The sequence below is a fragment of the Ruditapes philippinarum genome, unplaced genomic scaffold, assembly GCF_026571515.1.
Source record: "Ruditapes philippinarum isolate M1 unplaced genomic scaffold, ASM2657151v2 ctg737_1_1_1_1, whole genome shotgun sequence".
NCBI lineage: Eukaryota > Metazoa > Mollusca > Bivalvia > Venerida > Veneridae > Ruditapes > Ruditapes philippinarum.
This window is the reverse complement of record NW_026854988.1, coordinates 165180-186067: the sequence shown is the minus strand read 5'-3', so window position 1 is coordinate 186067 and position 20888 is coordinate 165180. Positions and strand designations below refer to the sequence as shown.

The window sequence follows — 20888 nt, the reverse complement described above, 5'->3', positions numbered from 1 at the left end:
ATCAATAATAAGTTGAAAGTACTTAATGCAAACAAAACATTTAGGTAAAATGCAGAAAATGGTTTGTATTTTAAAATAGAAGCTTCTTGTTGTTAATTTATATATTTTTCCTTACCATATACTAAGCAAGGACTCCTTTAATGACGTAGCATTTTGGTTTTGCAAAAAAAATATATTTTTTAAATATTGTAAGTTCAAAAAGGCATCAAGTGCATTTTTTGTCGTTTGTTTTGATGATCATATCATCCGAAAATGGATACTACAAATAGTAAAATCTTCCTTGTTTCCGTATAGAATGTTTTAAAGATAAAAGATTAAAGAAGCAATAAAATGTTTACAATGTTTATCATCATTCCAATCATTGTTCATGTAAAACACCCGTAATGGGAAGTAAAATGATCTAAAGGGGATCTGATTGAAACCTCGTTTGCCATTGTAATGAACAAAAAACAGATTTTGAAAGAATTTACTTTGCGAAAGATTGAAATAGAGGTTGAGGTGATAGGGAAGAAAATTATGCTCCTAGTATATCTACATCAATGAAAAAAAAAGACAATTATTTTACAAAATAACTTAAAAAAGATAAATTAACAAAATTAAAGTCGCTGTGTTCTCGAGTGGTTTATATGTCCTACTGCTATTAAAGGATTGATGTGCTCGTTTGTTCAAACCTTGGAAGATAGTACCGCTTCTATACCTATTGAGCTATTCGGCCACTGACACATTTTTCTCCTAAACAGTGAACAGTTTTGAACCGTGATATACTTTCCGCTTAATTTAAATTTGTTTTTTTTTTTTAATTTTTAAGAGTTACAGAGCAAAGTAAATTAAACTTTGAGCTATATTCAGTCAACATGGACGCCAAATGTTACCGGGTTAGAAAAAGTATGCGACCTGGCCGGGACTTGAACCTTGGACCTTTGTAATACTCTTTTTCGCCAGTGAATATCTTGTGTTTCTATACAATATATCGTAATATTATAATTGTACACATTATATGTGTTCAATACGGATGTTTTTCAGCCATCTTGTCTGGATTATCTGTGAAAATCTGTCCACCTACAATCGGATAAACGGAATCTATAAACTGACCTTTCCATAAGTCATTTATCAATATAGAAATGGTTTTAATTAACATGATTAATGATCAACTATAATTTATACTTGTATACCAGTTGTGTACCTGGTGTCTACCTTTCAACTACAACATTAGAAGGGGCGTTTATGGCCGAGTGGTTAAGGTCGTTAAGGAGTTCAATCCACTTGCCCCTCACCGCTGTTGGTTCTAACTTCGACAGGGACTTTGAAATCATTCTTTTGACAAAGCTATCCAACCAGCTTACGAAACGTCGGTGGTTCTACTCAGGTGCCCGCTCGCACCTTACATAGTGTTCGGAATGGTCTTGCTCCACCAGTAAAAGCTGGAACGTGGCCATATGACCTATACTGTGTATGTGAGACGTAACTCCAATAAAACAAACAAATCAAACAAACTACATCATTTGTTGTGACATCGTTATATTTACATTTGATCCATTTAATATTGACACAGTCTTACGAGATGTTGATATAGCTTTCCTTGATATCAGGTGATACATAAAAAGGTTATTTCGGTGTTAAATGCGTTGCATCCATTTATACATTTATCTATACGTTATGCATTTAATTTAATTACGTAAACGTTCTTTTTTGTTTTGTTTTTTACTGTTGTTTTTTATCTAACAGACAAACTATTTCATATTTAATGAACTATCATTAAAATTATCATCAAAATTCAATTAACAGTAAAGTGGAGAACTTACATGACTTGTGGAAAAACAGACTTCATGGCGGAATGGTTCTTTTTTCATTTAAAACAGCACTTTTCACTCACTAAACATATTGAATTTCATACATTTCATAGAATCATACAGTGCTTCACATTCTGGAACAATTTGTTTTAAACGACTTATTTGTTAAATAAGAAAAAAATAAAGTAGGCATTGTTTTGTTAATAAGTATTAAAACGCTTCACATATTGATAACATTACAAATTCTTTAACTTCCTGGTGACATATACATGTTCAATGAACCGGGTGCCATATATCCAACGTGAATATTATGTATTTATATTATGCACATATCACAATTATAAAACAATGCATCTTAATTGATTGTTAAGAACAATAGCATTGCTTATTGTAAACATTTTCCGACGCATATTTCATTATGATCATACAAAGAAATCCTTTGATGTATAACTAAATATTTGGACAAGAGTGATTCACTGGAAAACATTAAAACCAGCAAAATTTCATGAACATTTCAGACCCAGTTTCATTGAGTCTGTACATAAGGAAATACGAAAAAGCGCAATATCCCTCACGTACCCAAGCTTAAATTGTACTAAATTTTCCACATTTATAAGTGTTGGATCCTATGATCTCGAACAACCAGATCAAATATAAGATATCTAAATATAAGACACATTTAAATTCAATGATACGCTAATGATGAGTCGCTATGGTGATTTCTGTTACCACAAAAAATTTCGTCACGCCATGACACTTATTTCATATTTTGCTATTATACATTAACCTCTTCTATTATTAACCTTTAATTTCTAAAACAGATATAAAAAGACAAAACGAGAAAAAATCAGTTTGGAATTTTAACATTTATTAGTCATATACACCAGCTTATAAAAAAATAAATTATAACTTTTGATATAACGTTGTTGCGGTTTCCTATTTAACTTTCCTTGTTGTTCAAAATTAAAATAATTTGAACACGTTTATATTATATCTGTTATATTGACAATGGTAATGTGCATGCAATATTGAAATACCGTAGTCTGTCTTTGAATGGAAAACAGTCAGGGAAACCTTCAAATGCACAAATCTTTAACATATTGTTTCCTCATGACTGCTAGTGCTTAAGCAAAGCTTGTATATTTTAATACAACAAACGGAAACTACGATAAAGAAAACAATAGTTATAATTATACTTTATCTCATATTATATCGTTATTACCTCTAAAACATAAGTAGACAAGCTATTAATGTCATTAACGTGAGATTTATGACTGACTTGTAAAATCAGTTCACATGGCTCATTTTGGAAATATAATCAAAAGAAACATTACATACTGACTTCTTTTCTAAAACAGAAGAAGTTGTCTTACATATCGTAATTTTCATTTTAGCCGCGCAATGATAAGACCAACATAGTGCGTTTGCAACCAGCATGGATCCAGACCAGCATGCGCATCAGCGCAGTCGGATCAGGATCCATGCTGTTCGCTTTTAGAGACTATACTTATTATAGGGCTTGTACGCGAACAGCATGGATCTTGATACGACTGCGCGGATGCGCAGGCTGGTCTGGATCCATTTTGGTCGCAAAAGCAGTATGTTGGCTTTGTCATGGCTCGGCTCAATTTTAATGTTATAGTATTTTTCTTCAATGTCAATATTTTCTAAAAGCTGATTAGACACATATAAAAACGGTTACGTTACACATAACAAAGTTATATGAGTTTAACAATTGAATACGGTTGATGTAACATTGTAAACAACTTTTGAAAGGGCTTGTAAACCAATTATATAACAAAATAATTCATCTGCTAAATAAAAAGGATGTACATTAAAGTTAACTTTAGTCTAAAGTTAGTGATAGAAAGTATTTGAATACATGTTAAATGTTTTGAAAGGGTTAAATATACCAAGGTACAAAAATGTATATTACTTTCACTCGCGACAGTTAGATATTATTGGTCATTATACTATGTTATTTTGAAATTCTATAAACTTCAAATTCCAATCTATAACCTTAACAAACAAATAAATACATTATTATTATGATGGTCAATATTTATAGTTTCCTTATGTTTATGTCGGTTCACTTATTTAACCTAGCCAAGTCAATTCAAATCAGTCACGTGTTCCCCAAACACTTCAAGCTCTCCGATGTTTAAAATCTCCATGGCTTCCAGCATGATTTTCACGTAACGACCTCTGACTGGGTTCTCGAAACTAAAAGTGCACTCATCACCTATGGCCGACTTATGACGAGCAACAGTAAATAAACTGGAAGGCTCGAGTCCGACTTGAACGACGACGTCATGAAGTCTGTTTGCTAAAATAAATAAACTTAATGAAGCAGGTGCATTATTTCAATTACCAGTCAGTATTTCCAAATGTCAAAAAAAGAAGAAAAAAAAACATTTAAGATGTGTGAAATGTGAAAGTATGGACAAAGTAAGTAAGAAAATAAAGACAATCTAAAGCTATTATTTGTTGCCTTTTACTTGAGATTTAAGAATTTATATTTAATTTAAAAAAAAAGGATATTTGATTAAAACATACCACAACAGTCCTTACGATTGACTATATGAATACGAAATATTCTATACACGTCATTCAGATCAACTAATGCATATGGATTTCGTTCAGTATCTGTACGTGTAAAAGTATCCTTGTCACCGTCAACCTAAGATATAGAATTTATGTATACATATACTTAAGTCAGATTTCTGAAGTATTTCATTGTCCTGCGCATAAGTTCTTTTTCGTAGAATGTAATTTCTATAACATTAGTAACAATATAATGTTCATAAAACTCTCTAAATTATGCTGTTTGAAAAAAGTGTAATTTATCAATATTGTTCATGTTGTCTGTGACATTTAAGTGTTATTTCAATTTTTTTTATGAAACTTGGCCATTTAATTTAAGGTAAAATTAGACAATATTTAAAAAAAAGATCTTACCATCTTTGCGCCGATAAATGCATAATGGGTCGAAGACAGGCGTACATTTTTTCCAAATGCAACGTTTCTGTAGTTTAATGATACGTTGTTCGGCTTGAATGTACAGGTATTTACTACAACATACAACACAAATAAAAATAGAATTATAATGAAAAATAAACTTGGAAACAAGATCTAAACCTTTCTCTTAATAATATAAAAAGATTTCAAGCGCATATAAGTGGAAAAATAATGCTTAATGCTTTATTCCTTATCACTTAAAACTATTCATGTGCATATTACCCTTAGATTTTTTGATAGCGAAAATAAAATAGTTTAAAATGGAGTTTTTTTTATAATCAGAGCACACTAAAAAGGAACTTTCGTCAGCAAAGTAAGAGAAATTCAATTTTACTTTTTCAAATAGCATAATTCTAAGTAATAAATTTACGTTTTTCGAATTATTAATAAGATATATAAAAAACTTTCAAGTTTTATTTTCACTTATCTTTAATAAAACTTACAGCAATCATGTTTATTGCACAACTTCACTTCAAGTGCTCTCCCCTTACATTTTGTACCAATGTGGTTTGTACATGACCTTGACCTTTGACGTACTCCACTTTCACAGGAAGGATTACATGCTCCCCACCTCTCCCAGTTCCCCCAGACAGCATCTGTAAATTTTCATAGTCTAGTACTTTTTTTCATTACATAATGCAATGTTATCAAGATGTTTAAAATTTTCGTTCAATATAAAATTAGAAGGTTTATAAAGATAAATGAAATGCCTTTAATACAATATTGTACGTCTTTTATGAACAAGTCAATATAAATGATGGTTCAAACTAATATTATAAATGCGTCTTTACTTGGAACGTACCATCACACGGCTTCTGATCACAAATTCTATGTTCAAGTGCATCTCCGAAACAATGGTCACCGTACCGCAAAGGATATGGGTTTGAACAATTTCTGTGACGGACCTCCATTCCTATTCCGCATGTTACTGGACATGTACTCCAGTTCGACCAACCAGACCATCCGCCATGAACTTGTAATCATTCAAAGGAAACGATCATATGTTGATATATAAATACATGTATTATGACGTGTTTTTATTCGATTAAAACAAATATCTAAAAAAGAAAGAGTTGTGGGATAGGAAAAATGTATAATTATATACACACACACACACGCACGCACGCACGCACAAACAAACAAACAAACAAACTCCAGCTGAACCAATAAGAGAAAGTGTACTGTAACATTGATTACCTGGACAAGAAGGCCGTTGACATGGTTTTGCATCAATCTTTACTCCTTCACATTCCAGACCTTGATGGGCCGGCGCTGGGTTTGTACAGGTCCTGACTCTAGTATGCTTGCCATCACCACATGTGACGTCACATGCTGACCAGTGCGACCAATCCGCCCATTTACCATCAACTATTGCAAGATGGATAATCTTTCATTGTTTCAAGAAATCTATATTTACTTTTTTATACATGATGTGTTTAATGTCGATGTATGTTAAGTTTACATTTATCTTATTAACTTCTCATTATCGGTATTAATCAATAAATGGAATATGTATCGATACTCATTATTCATTGGATGACTACTATATAAAATCAAAAATTTCAATAGGCAATACCTAGTAGGCATAATTTACAGAAGCTGCGACAAATTGTTTTGGCCTTGTGTATGTCTTTACAAACATCAAACATTTGATCCAGCTTTGCACAATTCATGCTTTTATCATCTCGACATGTTGGTGCTAAAAGAATTTTAAAAACATGAATCTGAATGAGGATTTATTTTAAATACAACGTATATAATAATAAAGGAAAAGAAAATATTAAAACAAGTGGAAATTCTTTTAAGTTACAGTGTTTTTAAATTTTGATCTTTTATGCTTGCTAAAATCACCTTAAGTGTACATTTAAAACATTATTGAATCTCAGTTTATAAGCACTTCCGAAATGCTGAAAAAATAATTCATGATATATTTTAGTGATTTAACAGCATTGCACGAAATGACAAATAACAATGACTCGCAATAATCTGAATAATATTTCACCTTTGCTATGTATAATATTTTATATGCTGGCAACATTTTATGTAAAATGTTATCAATTCATTTTCAAATTATTTAATTATGAAAGCATAATTAAGACAAATGTTTACTTAACAACAATAATTTGAAGTTTTTTAAAGTTTTGATTAAGTAAAGAAAGCTTTAAACCTTTGTTATGAATATGTCCGATGAAATGAAAAAATCCTGCAAGAATAAAATGTCTACCATTACTACATGTATATTAAAAGTGATGAATGACAATGTTTTCAGCAAATATTTACATATCAACTCGCTTTCTTTAGAAAAATATTCCCCAAAAGAAACATCAACGTATATACGTAATACATTTTCTAACAAAGCAGTCGACATTGTTTTTATATTTTGGCAAGCATTAGGTCAAAGCTGTAAAAGCTAAGTGTCTTAACTTTGGTTAAACCGTTCATTGATAACACTTTAAGTAGTAAAAATGGCTTTTATTGTTTATTTATTTATTTATTCATATATTTATTAGTATTATTATTTTTATTATTTTTATTATTATTATTATTATTTAACAGCGAGTTATTAAAGAATAGGAGTCTACAAACCTGTGCTTGGACTGGATTGAAGGAGTAAAAGAAGGAAACCTGCAAGAAAGTGAAAGTTGCAATGAGAATAACAACCATATCTATTTGTGCTTTAATAGCAGCGTTATGTAAATTTAAAAACAGTGAAACAGAAACCATAATTATATCATATTATAGCCATTAATAATTTAAACTCATTGATATACATAAAATAATGTAAACTTACATGAAAAAATACTTATTCCAATCATCGCGGTTTTTAACTTCTTCTAGTAAATTAAGTGTATTTTCATTGTTATGATTTTGAATAAAGTCGATGCTACATGGTGCAATCCTTAAGAAAGAATGACTGTATATATACCTGTGTGACAGATTAATATCTTTTAGTTCTAACTGAGGCCAAACTTATTTTCTTTTCCGTTTTAGAGTCGTCGCTTATTTATTCAATGATGAGATTATACTTCTTTTGTACATTGCATATTTAGCAGAGCGTATTATCTTATTTAATTAGTAAAAGGTAAACCTTACAGACGAACAAACAAATTAGAAAACCTTCCTTACAAGTTCTGGAAAGTACGACATATACATCATAATGTAATTTATGTCAGAAAGAACGAAATGTAAATTTATTTTATCTTACGTAAAAGTAAGACTTATAAGTATCTACTGATTAATTTTCTCTAAACCTTTTGATTTTTTTATCTTTTAGTAAGAAAAGCTTGTCACATAAGATCTAATTTTTAGAAGTTTATCTTTAGCGTTATCATTGTTTGCATTTACTTCATCTATTAATTAGTCAAAGCAACTCGTTTCGAGTAGTTGTTTTTGTTCTTGTTTTACTTTCTTTATTATAATTATTATTATTGTTTTTGTTTCAATTACAAATGAATATTTATAAGCATAACAGTATGCAAGAAATATATTTATCTATTTGTCGATAAATATTCTCTATTGTAGTGTTATTATGCATCTTACCATAGCTAATATTGAATGGTTGAAACTATTCTAGCGAGTGAATGGTTGTAACAATAAATGTATTTGAAAAATACTATATTTATATTCAATAGTTACATATAAACATGGAAAAAATTCTCACATTTTATCGTATTTATTTTTAATACAATGATAAAAAAGAACGAAATTTTAAAATTATAAAAACAAAAGAACTCCTCTTATGATCAAGGTCTTAAATTCATTGGGGATGTGTGTTCAGCTTACTTATTACTTTATTGTCTTTGTTCTACAGGTATGTAAAATAGGCATATGATTTAACTTTGACAAAATGTTTTAGATATGTGACATGTTTGTCATTAAAGTTTATGTTTGAGAATGATACACTTATTATAAGTCTAATAAAATGTATGTTCTTCTCTGTTCTGTTTTCAGCCTTGTCATTCCAAAATGAATGATGTAACGTTACATTATCCTTATACAGTTGACTTAACAATTTGTAAAATCTTCCTTGTATATTCACATGAACGTTTGCAAGTTTTTGTTACTATTGTAGATAAAAAGTAACATTAAGTGCATGTAACTTAGCACAAAAGCTGAAAAATAACATGCAAAAAACAATATCATGGCCATTGATAAGTAAACATCGCATTCTACTAACCTTTGTGATAACCTCGTTTAAAATACGAACGAAAAGACAAAGACACATGATAATGAACCATTTACTTTGTTATACTTGAACTTAAAAAAGATTAGGAAGAACAAACTTTTCTAAATATATATCATTTGAACTTGTACAACCCAAGTGTTTTATTTTAATGTTCATTGGATTAAATATCCAATCATACGTATTCGTGAATATTGTTTTTGGGATGAAGTACTTTTTCTATGTTTACATGTTCATATTTTAATAGGAAATCATTTTGTCAAAATATGTTTTTTCAGTATATTATTTTGTACCCAAAAATATGTAACATAAGTAAGCATTTTATACGCCTTAAACAATTTACGGCGTATATTTTTTGCACTTGGCAAATTGTCCGTCCGTCTGTAAGACATTTTCTGTTCGCTCTGTATCTTTTCAACCGAAAAAAGGAAGTTAAAACTAGTTGGTAAAAATGTTCATTATAATAAGGCGATTGCAGAACGCAGATATCTCACAGGTAGCATTGCCGTTTGGACTTTTTTAAAATTATATTAATTACACCTTTTAAGTAACTATTCGCCCGCCCCTTGGAGGCCGTTATTTCCTATAGCCTTATATAAGAAAAGACATTTATTATGTGGTACATGTACTACAATGGGCCAGATATTTGGTATGTAGCATTGCCTTGTAGACACCTTCATATATATTACGTATGTAAAACTTAGTGCCCAGAGCTTAGATGTTGGAATGTAGATCGCTCGTAATCGGGACTGTGACGACAGCCGGTGTTGATTCTTTTCTTTCATATTAAAAAATAATAATATTTCTAAAATAAATGACGAAAACTAATATTCTATGTAGCACTTTATTCTTAAAATATTGTATGTATTTACAACTTTATTCATAATGGAGAAATGACGTCACCCTATGAATGCAATTCATTCATAAGAGGCGCGCGGTAATGACGTAATTTAAAGCACGTGAGCTGTCTTACACGGTTGTCTAGCACCGGTCTAAACAGTCGATTATCCTATTGAATATGCAGGAAAAATACCGCTTTGTTATTTAGACATGTATAATACCGTTATTTTGTCATAAGTTATTTCACTTAGCATACATGTTCCGTTTCAGGATTAACTATTTTAACGTCCATTTCAGGATTTACTGTTTCACTTTTAAAACTTGTGATTGGTATAAACCACCATAAAATACATTTTGTGTCACAAACCGGCATTATTTCTTTAACTGAAGTGTTCATTTCCGTAAATATATCATGTAATATGAACAGGAAATAAAATGGTTTAGTGTGTTTAAAATTTTAAATCTATTATCATTTTTTTTCAGGAAGAATTGACATATATCAAAGGAGTTATCTACAAATTTTCATTAAATGTGTGGTGGCCCTGACGATTAAATTTGCTTAGCCTTTTTCAAATGTTTAATCACTGTTAAATTTAATTTGAATTATTTAGTATTGTAAACATTCTCTTGTTAAAAAAAACACATTTTATCATTTTGGTCTGTTAGTTGACATATTAATTATGATAATCCATTTATATGGATGAGTGAAAAATCTGCACGCCTTTGTTCATAAAAGATGACATCTTTGTTCTGATTTTCATTATATTATTTCAACGCAACTCTTCACATATGTTTTCATATACTGGGTGCATGATCGTTTTCATAATTGACTTGTAAATCATTATGTATACTTGAATATCGCAAATAGGTGTACAATAAACGGTCGACCATACTTATCATCTATACAGCACCAGATGTCCCTTCTTTTACATTGCAAAACTATTTTATTACTAATTCATCAAACAAAAATAAAATAAACAAGAATTGTCGAACAATACATATGTCCCCCTTTCTAGCCATTGAGTCATATAATTGGTAATTTCGTTATAGGAACTTGCTATAAATGGGTTCAAAAAGTGTTCAGTTATGGAAAAAAAAAACTTTGAACTAATGATCCTAAAGTAAATAGGGTCATCTACTACATATGGCTTTTCAGTGTGTGAAAAATGAAGAAGGTGAAAAAAGAATTGAATGAGCGAAAACCATTTTGACATTTAAGGCACCTGCCACTATTATCTTTAACCTAGTAACCTCAAAATCAAAAAGCGTCATCTACTAGATATGCCAAATCAGTAAGTGAAATATGACATGTATAAAGACTTCGTAAAAAATAATTTAAAGACAATGAGCGGAAATAAGTCCAACTGTTAAGGCCCATGTGACCTTGACCTTTGACATAGTTTCCCCAAAATCGCTAGGGATCATTTAATAGTAATGCCAAATCATTATGTGAAATATGGAGACTTTGTGATAAATAGTTCTCAAGATAATCAGCGGAAACCATGTGGTCTACCGACGGACATATTGATCAACAAAACAGTATTCTTCTTCGAAGGGTTTGGGGTGCATTATAAATAAACAACACCTACTTCTTTCCTGACTGACATTATGTTCAATGGGCCGAATATATATCCAAATAGCTTTTTGTTATTAATCTACGCACCTACAAATATCTCATCATATCCTATTGTAATGAAAACTAGTATTGGCATCTTATATTCAAATAACTAATTATAAAATATGTTTTGATTTATGCCTAAATATTTGGGAAAGAATGATCCCTTTGGAAACATTATTTTTTCGGCAAAATTACATGAAAATTGCAGACTCGGTTTGATTGTGTCTGTACATGAGGTATTGAGAAAAAGTGCAACATCACCCAGGCCCCTAGGACCGGCTTGAGCATAACATAAAGTGCTGTAATTAATGATTCAAAAGGACCAGAAAATTTTAAGATATTTAAATATAAGACATGTTAATGGCATGATACTAAATGATGAGTCGCTATGTACATTGTTGACCATAATTTTTTGATGTCACGACACTTGTATCATCCATTTTTACTGTTTTGTAATTTAATATTTGCTATAAATTACAGTTAATTTTAAACAGATATTTACAGACATAACGACACAGATAAGTTTTTAATATAATGTTTATTAGCCGTACACACCAAGTTATAAAGATATATATTAATTTGTTTTCTTTTTTCCGTTTTATATTTGAGTACTTTTCTACTATTTCATTTTTATTGACAAAATGGAAATGAATATACTACTTAAGGATGTTTCTGGTAGTTTTCATATAGACATATAGGCAAAATTAAAACTGTTCAATAGCATTTCTTTAAACTTGGCATGTTGTTAGAAAATGATAACAGAAACATTTTAAACAGAATAAATGGGGTCACCGTTCTCATTTTCGAGTTATCTGCCCCTGAATCAGAAAATTTTCCTTATGTGAGATCATTTCATTGCCTACGTGTATATGTCTATATGAAAACTCCCGAAAACGTCCTTAAGAGACACTGAAATGAAAAGCACAAACGATTATTATTATTTATTGTTTTACATACACTGCTTTGTTTTGTATAGTTTAATACAAGAAGCACAACCTACGATAATTTAAACAAAAGTTTCCTACCTGATCTCATATTAAAATTGTTATTAAGTTTTAAAAATAAATCCATGGCATATAAAAACCATTAATGTGAGATTTATTTCGGGAATATAATCTATCAATGTTAAACCAACTAATTTCTTAAACAGAAGTAGGTTGATTGCATATTGTAAACTTAATTTAAAATTATTGTAATAAAGTATTTTTCTTTTAGAAAAGGCTTGTAAATGAATTATATAACAAAGAATAATCTGTCCAAAACATATGATTAATAAAGAAAGAAATGTATGTTAAAGCTCATTTAAGTCCAAAATTAGTTACAGCAACTATTTGAGTACCTGTTGAGTTTATTAAACGGATTAAACATAATAAGGTAACAATTGTATGATACTTTCACACAAGACTCTACGATATTATTAGATATATACTATGGTATCTTGAAATGCTATGAACTCGTACAGACAAATTGAATTGTCAATGTATAAAATCTACAAACAAATAATCACAATATTATGAGGGTCAATATTGATAGTTTCCTTATCTTTATTTCGGTTCACTTAAGTAACCTAGCCAAGTCAAATCAAATCAGTCACGCAAACACTTCAAGCTCTAAGATATTTAAATCATCCATGGCTTCCAGCATGATTTTCACGTAACGACCCCTGACTTGGTGCTCGAAACTAAAAGTGCACTTAGCACCTATTGCCGACTTATGACGAGCAACAGTAAATAAACTGGAAGGCTTGAGTCCAACTTGAATGACGACGTCATGAGTTCTGAAGGCTGAAATAAATAACCGTATTGAAACAGATGGTAAGTCAGGATTCCAAAATATAAAGAAAAATATTAAAATTATGTGAAATGTAAAAATATAGACAGAAAAGGTGACAAATAAAAAGAAAAGTCTCAAGATGAGATTTGTTGCATTTTACTTGGGATTATAGAATTTATATTATAAAGGAGGATAATAAGAATACTTAAATTTGAATTAAAACATACCACAACAGTCCTTACGATTGACTATATGAATATAAAATATTCTATACACGTCTTCAAGATCAACCAATGCATACGGATTTCGTCCACCAAGTGTATGTGCCATAGTTGCCAGGTTACCGTCAACCTAAGATGATATAATTTATATAGAAAATATGTATCAATTAACGAAACTACATATTATTTAGTTTTCCAAAGTAATCTAGTTGTCCTGAACACATTGCGGACTTTTTTTTTCATGTTGAGTTTATTTGCCATCAGAAAATCATTACACCAATAATAATTCATTCTGACTAATGTTTTATCTATTAATGGCTGAATTGATATAAGGCAGTTATCACATATTCTGAATATTATAAAGAGATGTAGTTTTAATTTAAATACACTAACATTTCATGAATATAACTTTCTATTATAATTGTTTAAAGCCCATCTTCAATCATATTTATTACGTATAAACGTTTTTTAAATTACACATTTGTAATATGTCACAGTATTTAATCTAGATCTTACCAACCAACTGCTTTTAAAATCCGGGTGGGTTGAAGATAGCAAAACATTTTTTCGAAGAGCAACATTTGTCAAATTTGTGTCTGCCGGCTTGGACGTACATGTTTGTACTACTATAAAAAACCAACAAAATTTAACGAAGATGAAACGTAATAAAAAAGTTATGTTCATATGTCACTTACAATATGCACAAACGGTCCTACGAGATACGAGTAGTGTCATAATCTTTACATATTAAATGATTCATTCGTGAAATGACAACGTAGCAAAAAAATGATACCGGTGGATAAGGTTTTACTTTGATTTTTCGTTTCATATATTTTGCATTTTACCTACTTTTACTATTAAAACATTCATTTGATATTTCACTGGATGAAACTAAGAAATTTTATTTATCACCTTCGTTTAAAGTTAAAGTAAAATGATACAATTGCAAAATTGCAGTTTCTCGATGACTGCAATAACGGTATATCAAAATCTTACTGCAATCATTATGTGTGGTATTGCAGAGATGAACGTCGTTTGATCGCCCCTCACATATTGTTCCAATCTGCTTTGCACAAGACCTGAACCTTTGACGTAGGCCACTGTCACAGGTTGGACCACAAGTTCCCCATTGTTCCCAATTTCCCCAAACGCCATCTAATTATACAATCATTAGTAATACAATAGGAGTGAGAAAACATACATCTTAGCATACTGCAAGTTATCTTTCCTTTAAACGTTATGATATGGAAAAAAATTTCACTACATTTATACACTCATTATATGTTATTTGTATTATTCGTTCTCTATTGAATTTAAATTCAGTTTCATTTTAACGTACCATCACACAGCTCCTGATCACAAATTCTATACTCAAGTGCATCTCCGAAACAATGATCACCATAACGCAAAGGATATGGGTTCGAACAATTTCTGTGACGTTTTTGCATTCCTATTCCACATGTTACTGGACATGCACTCCAATTCGACCAACTTGACCATCCTCCATGAACTTGAAAAGAAATTTCGGAAAATAAGTAAACTTGATAATATTTCTGCTGATATTTAAGTATTTAACAACCTTACAGAAAACTAGCGCTATTTCAATTTGTATATATATCGAAATCTGAAACGTCCTCATAACCATATATTCAACCTCATTCCCCGTCTAAGACACACATATTCTTTAACTATGGGAACAAACGTCTCTTTTAAAGATGTGTCCATGGTCACCACTGTGACTGTATCTGTTGAGATGTGCTAATTGTTTAAAAAAGGACAATTTTCACTTTGAAGTGCCATGTTATGGTGGTGGCGCCGGTTGTGGCTTACAATACCACTTACGTATCAAGAAACAAATTGAAACAAATCGAGCCTACAACACTTTCAATTCCAAGCTCTCCATCGTAAATGTTTCCATTTTCAATGTTTTTCTTTCTTTATATTTTTCTGTTTTTTTTCTAGTCTTAACGGATTTCTTTTACCTGGGCAAGATGGACGTGTACAAGGCTTATCGTCTACTTTGTTTCCCGTGCATTCTAAACCTTGGTTGGAAGGCGCTGGATTTGTACATGTCCTGACTCTCGAGTGCTTACCATTACCACATGTGACGTCACATTCTGACCAGTGCGACCAATCCGCCCATTTACCATCAACTGTTTTTAGAGAGAGAGGTATAGACAGAGATAAAATGACATGCAGTTTCATAAACAGAGTGAAGGAGTTTAATAAGCATTGAATCTAAATCATAATTGTACTCAGTATTTTGTTTGATAATCTGATGAATGATTATTTATCATATTTGTTAATCTAATAAAAAAGAATCAGCAATATCAACAGGTATTACCTAGACTGCATAAGTTACAGAAGTTACGACATACGAGTTTGGCATCGTGTATGTCTTTACAGATATCAAACAATTTGTCTAGTTTTGCACAGTCCATACTTTTATCATCTTGGCAATCTGATGCTAAAAGAAGAAAATAACAACGTAAGTAATTGAAAAAAGCATTTGACTAGAACAGAACATCATCATTCTGTGTGTTAAATAAATGGAATAACATAGAAATAATATAACATCTTTTAAGTTTCAGCTTTAACCGTTTTCTTCATAATATTTCAACCACATCACTAACATTGTAATTGTAACATTTGCATAAATTGACAAGGATAAATATAAGCAAATCCATATTTAATGTTTGCTCAAAATCCCTAATTGCATACTCAAATCAATATTTACTTTTCGAAGACTAAAAACACATTACAATGTTCACAAAAAATAAATTTAATTTTGCTCCGTAGTGAACAGTCATATTAACACATGTTCAGACTGACAATAAGACGAGCGCGAATCTGAATTTTTATGATAAAAGTCGCAAATATTGATTACACTTGATTAAAACTCATGATCAATTTAAGTGTCTTTATTATCAGAAGCGAATTTTTAATTATAAGTTACAGATACGTTCCACTGCCTAATAAAAATAAAAATGTGCAAACCTTTTATTCTGATGGCTTGAACCAGAAATAGAAATACACCTGAAAGTATGCCGCAATAATGTATTTAAGGAAATTGCAATGATACGTTCGGAATAGCTATTTGCTCTTGGAAATCCTGATTTTTAAATTGCTAGGTAATTATAAAGGTATGACACTGCCGGGATTTTAAGTGTTGGTGTCACTTAGTTGTCACTTTTTATTAAGAACAAGGTGTTCTTCATAATAGACCGTTCTATACTTTTTAAGAATATTTTTTAATTGTGTAAATGGCAAATAATGGTATACATGTTTACAGTTGTTTCTTCCTGATACCAGATATTGTTTGATTTTATTAAAATGTATGCAGATACGGTCAATGCACACAATAAATTTATATTCGATGACTTTCGGTAAAGGTCGTGAGATAAACATGATAAGATACAATGTCATAGACATATTGTAAGTTATACTAAGTGTAATAGTGCAAGCGGGGAATTTACGGGTTGATAAATTATACATACCCTATCGGGACCGCTTAAATGCATATTGTTGTTGTTTGTTTATTTCTTTATTTAAAAAAATATATTTATTGCTTTGATCATCATCGTGCCTTTTTTCTTATTATATAAGTTTTGCATTTCTTTTGATAAAGTCTAAACTTTCTTTAGATAAAATCGTTAAATGATTAAATGATAAAATATATGTCATTCCTAATCCATGAAATACAAACGAGAAAAAAGTGTTTCTTAGTCATTTTACATACGTGCCTGCATTTTTGCAGTCACTCAGTCATTTCGATAAAATTTCTGCAAAAAATAATGATTTTACAAAGAGAAAAGAAAAGGCAACTGTGAGGCTTGAACTACAGATCTCTCTTTTATTAGGTAATAACTTTTGCCGATTGTGTCATTGCGGATGTTATGAAGATCTATACATTAAGCTAGTGGATATTTTCAAATCATTCGTACTATTTCCCATACTTATTAATAATCTCAAAAATTATAACTTTCGAAAACGACACAGGGCAGAACCGAACTTGGATTGAATATTTAAATAAGTACTGTAATGTTTTCATAATAACAGGTCATTTAAATCAGAGTTTGTCTAGAAATTATTCGTTCTAAGCAGATTTTAGAAATGGGAGAAGATCAAATAATAAGTATAATTTAACTTCAGTTCAGAATTGATTTGAAGTCCCAACACGGTTTGAAATTTTGTTTTATTTTCATCGAGAGATATGAGAATAAATATTTCATGAGTGGCAGTATCCACGAGTGAAATATAATAATAATTGTCATAACACAAGATGAAAATGAATCCTGTATTTTTAGAAAAGAAATCTCATTTTTTTGACATTACAATTTGAAGGACGTTCCCTTATTCTTTTACTGGCTGGATTTAGAAGAAAGTAGTCCGTCAAGGCAGTTGTGTAAAAAAACGGTAAATATGTTTCACTGCAGTGAAAGTACGGAAAATAAAAATATGCATTTTATTTCATCAATAATTCTCAATATTTCATTAATATTTAAGTATAAAATAATATAAACATATATCAGAATAAATTATGTCTTATTTCACCATTTATTATCATTTTTTAATTCTTTGTTTTTTTGTTGTTTTTTTTTATTTTTCAATGATATGCAAGAATTATCTTGCTAAAACATTTTTATTGTATATTTTACAAACTAATTTACATGATGTAACAAATATCTATATTTTACTAAAAGACTGACTCCGTTTAACTCCGGTCTACGGCAGACAGTCTATGCTGATTGCTTGGCATTTAGGAAGTCCCGACAAATACCAGGAATAAATGCCGGAAAACAAATAACAACCCGCTCAAAAATATCTTTCTTCTTTCTATGCTTAATATTTATCAGAAATTGAATATAAAATATTAATGCCGCAAATGAATTTTTGTCAGCAGATAACAAATTATTAACATTTTGTTTAATGTATATCAATTCTATTTTCATTAAATTTTTACAAGTGTTGTGTTATTATGTCAGTTTGTTACTCGAATTTAAAGTTTTAAGGTACACGTAATTAAAAGTGTACTTACATGAATAAATCATTCCACGCATCTTGCTTTTAAAAGAAAAACCTACTTGATGTGGTTAAACGTATTTTAACAATAATTGTTTTCTTAACGCAAACGATGCCACACGTATAAGATACAGTCCGGAGTAAAGAATGACACTTTGATACCGGTATAATAAATATACCTCGTAAATTTTTTTAGGACAATGCAAAACAATAAATGTGGTTGTTGTCCCTTGAAGATATAAAACATACCCTCATATTGGTCCCCGTTATCTTTTCATATAACAACAAAGCAATGTAAAATAATATAAAACATTTCCTAGACGGCCTGAATAAATAGATTTTTTTCTCTCAATACTAGTTGGTAAAGAAGAATATATGCGATAAAGTTAGAACATGTAAATAACCGGTTGTACTTACACTTTTTTTATCAATTTCTTTGAAAAACGAACAACCGATACTTCTATTTAAAAAGGTTTGATAGAAAATGTATTGCCTTGGACATTCATTTGATGATAAAATGACGCCAAAACAATTTATAGTTATGCCTATTTCTTTCATTTTAATGGTTATCATTTGCATTTTAACATGACATACCTAAATGATGCTGTTTTAGCATCAGTTACATTTGTACTATCAACATCCTTATAAGGGAACATCCTAAAACCTCAAGATTTTAAGTGATGAAAACGTTCCACTAGCAGAAAGATAGGTAAATCTCTTGAGTAACCCTAATAGTTAACTCAAAATTTATCACAAGCTTAAGTTGAAAATTATGTATTCTTAATATATTCTAAAGCAAAAGTGTACTTCTCAAAGGAAACAATTTGATAAAATGTTGTTTATTTTTTGGTCAAAGATCGTCTTAAATACAATGTACAGGATGGTTTAAAAGTAAATTTTAAGGATATTTCTTTAATTTTCTAGCTCAATTACTAAGATGTATAAGTTCGGTTTAACCATTCTTCTTCTACAAAACATTTCACACTGTATGCAGATCTCATTACATTTACTGGTGAACATTTATTTAACATAAGAACTTTTTGAGTTTATTTTACGCAAGAACTTAATCAGTTAATATTTTCCCCACAATAACGAGACCACAAATTAATGTTGACGTTCATACACATGAAAATATTTATTTACATACACCTTGATGAAAATAAATCCTGTACTTCTAGAAAAACTTAAATATTCTTTACTTTTCATACAAACAAAACGTTTTCATATATAAATTTCCTTTTTCAATTTCACTTTGATTTAAATGTGTTAAAGTTATTCTTTAAAATCTTAAATAACATTAAGTATGTAAGAATAAACAATTTACACTGGTAGTAAAACTAAATTTACGAAGTGACTACACACAAAATAAACGGTACTTCGAAGAGACATCATTATTAATATGCTTATAATTCGGTTTCCTTGTTTACAAATTATAGGTTTCATTTGCCACAAAAAATATTATGTCATTGTATGCAAGCATTGCTGGCATTTCTATATGTATCAAAAACTTGTGCATGTTAACCAGCTTTATTTCGACCGAGTATCATTTTTAAAATTACTTTTTTTGGTCTTCCTTAAGCTTAAAACACATATTTGTTCTTTGTTATAAATGATGATATGATCCGTATTCAAAAGACAGTACAAGTTTCATTATCTTCCTTGTGTATTCATGTGACCGTTTTTAAACTTGAAATACTATTGCAGATAAACCGAAACAATAAAGATTTAAAAAGAAATAGAACTAAAGAAAAGTCATAATCATTCTTTACCGACGTCAATAGGTCACTCCACAATCAAGCGAACAATAAAACGTGATCTACTAAGTTGACATTAATGATAACCTTGTTTAAAATATAGACAAAACAGGCATGCTATAGAATCATTAACATTGCTTAAGAAAACATCGATCGACCTAAAATGAAGAAACGTAATAATCTTCAAGTATGAATGATGTTCATAAATAATTACAAAAGCAAATGAACCAACTTCAATTCTAAAAAGTTTGTACATTCTATGTCACAAAGCCATTATGTTGGTTTTGTCGTGACGCGGCTCAATTCTCTGTAACTCTGTGAAATTGGAGGATGAATTTCAATATAGCAGGGGAGTATGTCATATGGTTCAGAACTGTTCACCATTTAACAGAGATGATGTGTAAGGGGCCGGATAGCTAAGTTGATAGAGCCATGGTACAGTATTCTGAGGAGACGGCCGCCGTGGTCGAGGGATTAGAGTTGATGACTTCTAATCCAGTTACTTCTCTGGCATGGGTTCGATCCCCGGGAGATGCTTTGGTAGTTTAGCGCGGAGGAAGGTAGTCTAGTACTGGTGTAACTCTCCAGGAACGATGGTTAGGAAACTACCCGCCTATATGACTGAAATACTGTTGAAAAAGGCGTAAAATGAAGCAAACAAACAAACAA

The 20888-nt window shown here is 30.4% G+C and overlaps 2 protein-coding genes across 3 annotated transcripts; both read right to left on the bottom strand.

The window, feature by feature from the left end:
* Positions 1-3536: 3536 nt before the first annotated feature.
* Positions 3537-7713, bottom strand: LOC132741710 (thrombospondin-1-like). The gene is made up of 10 exons (XM_060729954.1): positions 7600-7713; positions 7395-7433; positions 6976-7011; positions 6385-6507; positions 6006-6176; positions 5611-5781; positions 5252-5404; positions 4749-4861; positions 4347-4470; positions 3537-4116 (listed from the first exon to the last, which is right to left on the bottom strand). The coding sequence occupies exons 1-10, from the start codon at positions 7622-7624 to the stop codon at positions 3902-3904; spliced, it is 1170 nt and encodes a 389-aa protein (XP_060585937.1). The 5' UTR covers positions 7625-7713; the 3' UTR covers positions 3537-3901.
* A 5069-nt stretch (positions 7714-12782) lies between these two features.
* LOC132741713 (coadhesin-like) lies at positions 12783-18665 on the bottom strand. 2 transcript variants are annotated; one of them, XM_060729957.1, is made up of 9 exons: positions 18482-18665; positions 16441-16479; positions 15788-15910; positions 15426-15596; positions 14783-14953; positions 14440-14598; positions 13960-14069; positions 13450-13573; positions 12783-13233 (listed from the first exon to the last, which is right to left on the bottom strand). In XM_060729957.1, exons 1-9 carry the CDS (start codon positions 18501-18503, stop codon positions 13040-13042), a joined length of 1113 nt encoding a protein of 370 aa, XP_060585940.1. In that variant the 5' UTR covers positions 18504-18665; the 3' UTR covers positions 12783-13039. The 2 variants fall into 2 exon arrangements, with proteins under 2 accessions (XP_060585940.1, XP_060585941.1); XM_060729958.1 differs by having other exon boundaries at positions 13960-14066.
* Between the last annotated feature and the right edge of the window lie 2223 nt (positions 18666-20888).

Bases quoted from the DNA above. Each gene is read 5' to 3' on its own strand.
- LOC132741713 (XM_060729957.1), bottom strand. From the start codon at position 18,503: ATGCGTGGAATGATTTATTCAT. The intron at 16,480-18,481 runs GTAAGTACACTT...GCATACTTTCAG, and splicing joins GCGTGGAATGATTTATTCAT to GTGTATTTCTATTTCTGGTT. The intron at 14,954-15,425 runs GTAAAAGAAATC...TTTCTTTTCAAG, and splicing joins TACACGTCCATCTTGCCCAG to TTCATGGAGGATGGTCAAGT.
- LOC132741710 (XM_060729954.1), bottom strand. From the start codon at position 7,624: ATGATTGGAATAAGTATTTTTTCAT. The intron at 6,508-6,975 runs GTTTAAAGCTTT...AAATTCTTTTAG, and splicing joins CGGACATATTCATAACAAAG to CACCAACATGTCGAGATGAT. The intron at 4,862-5,251 runs GTAAGTTTTATT...TGTATGTTGTAG, and splicing joins GTGCAATAAACATGATTGCT to TAAATACCTGTACATTCAAG.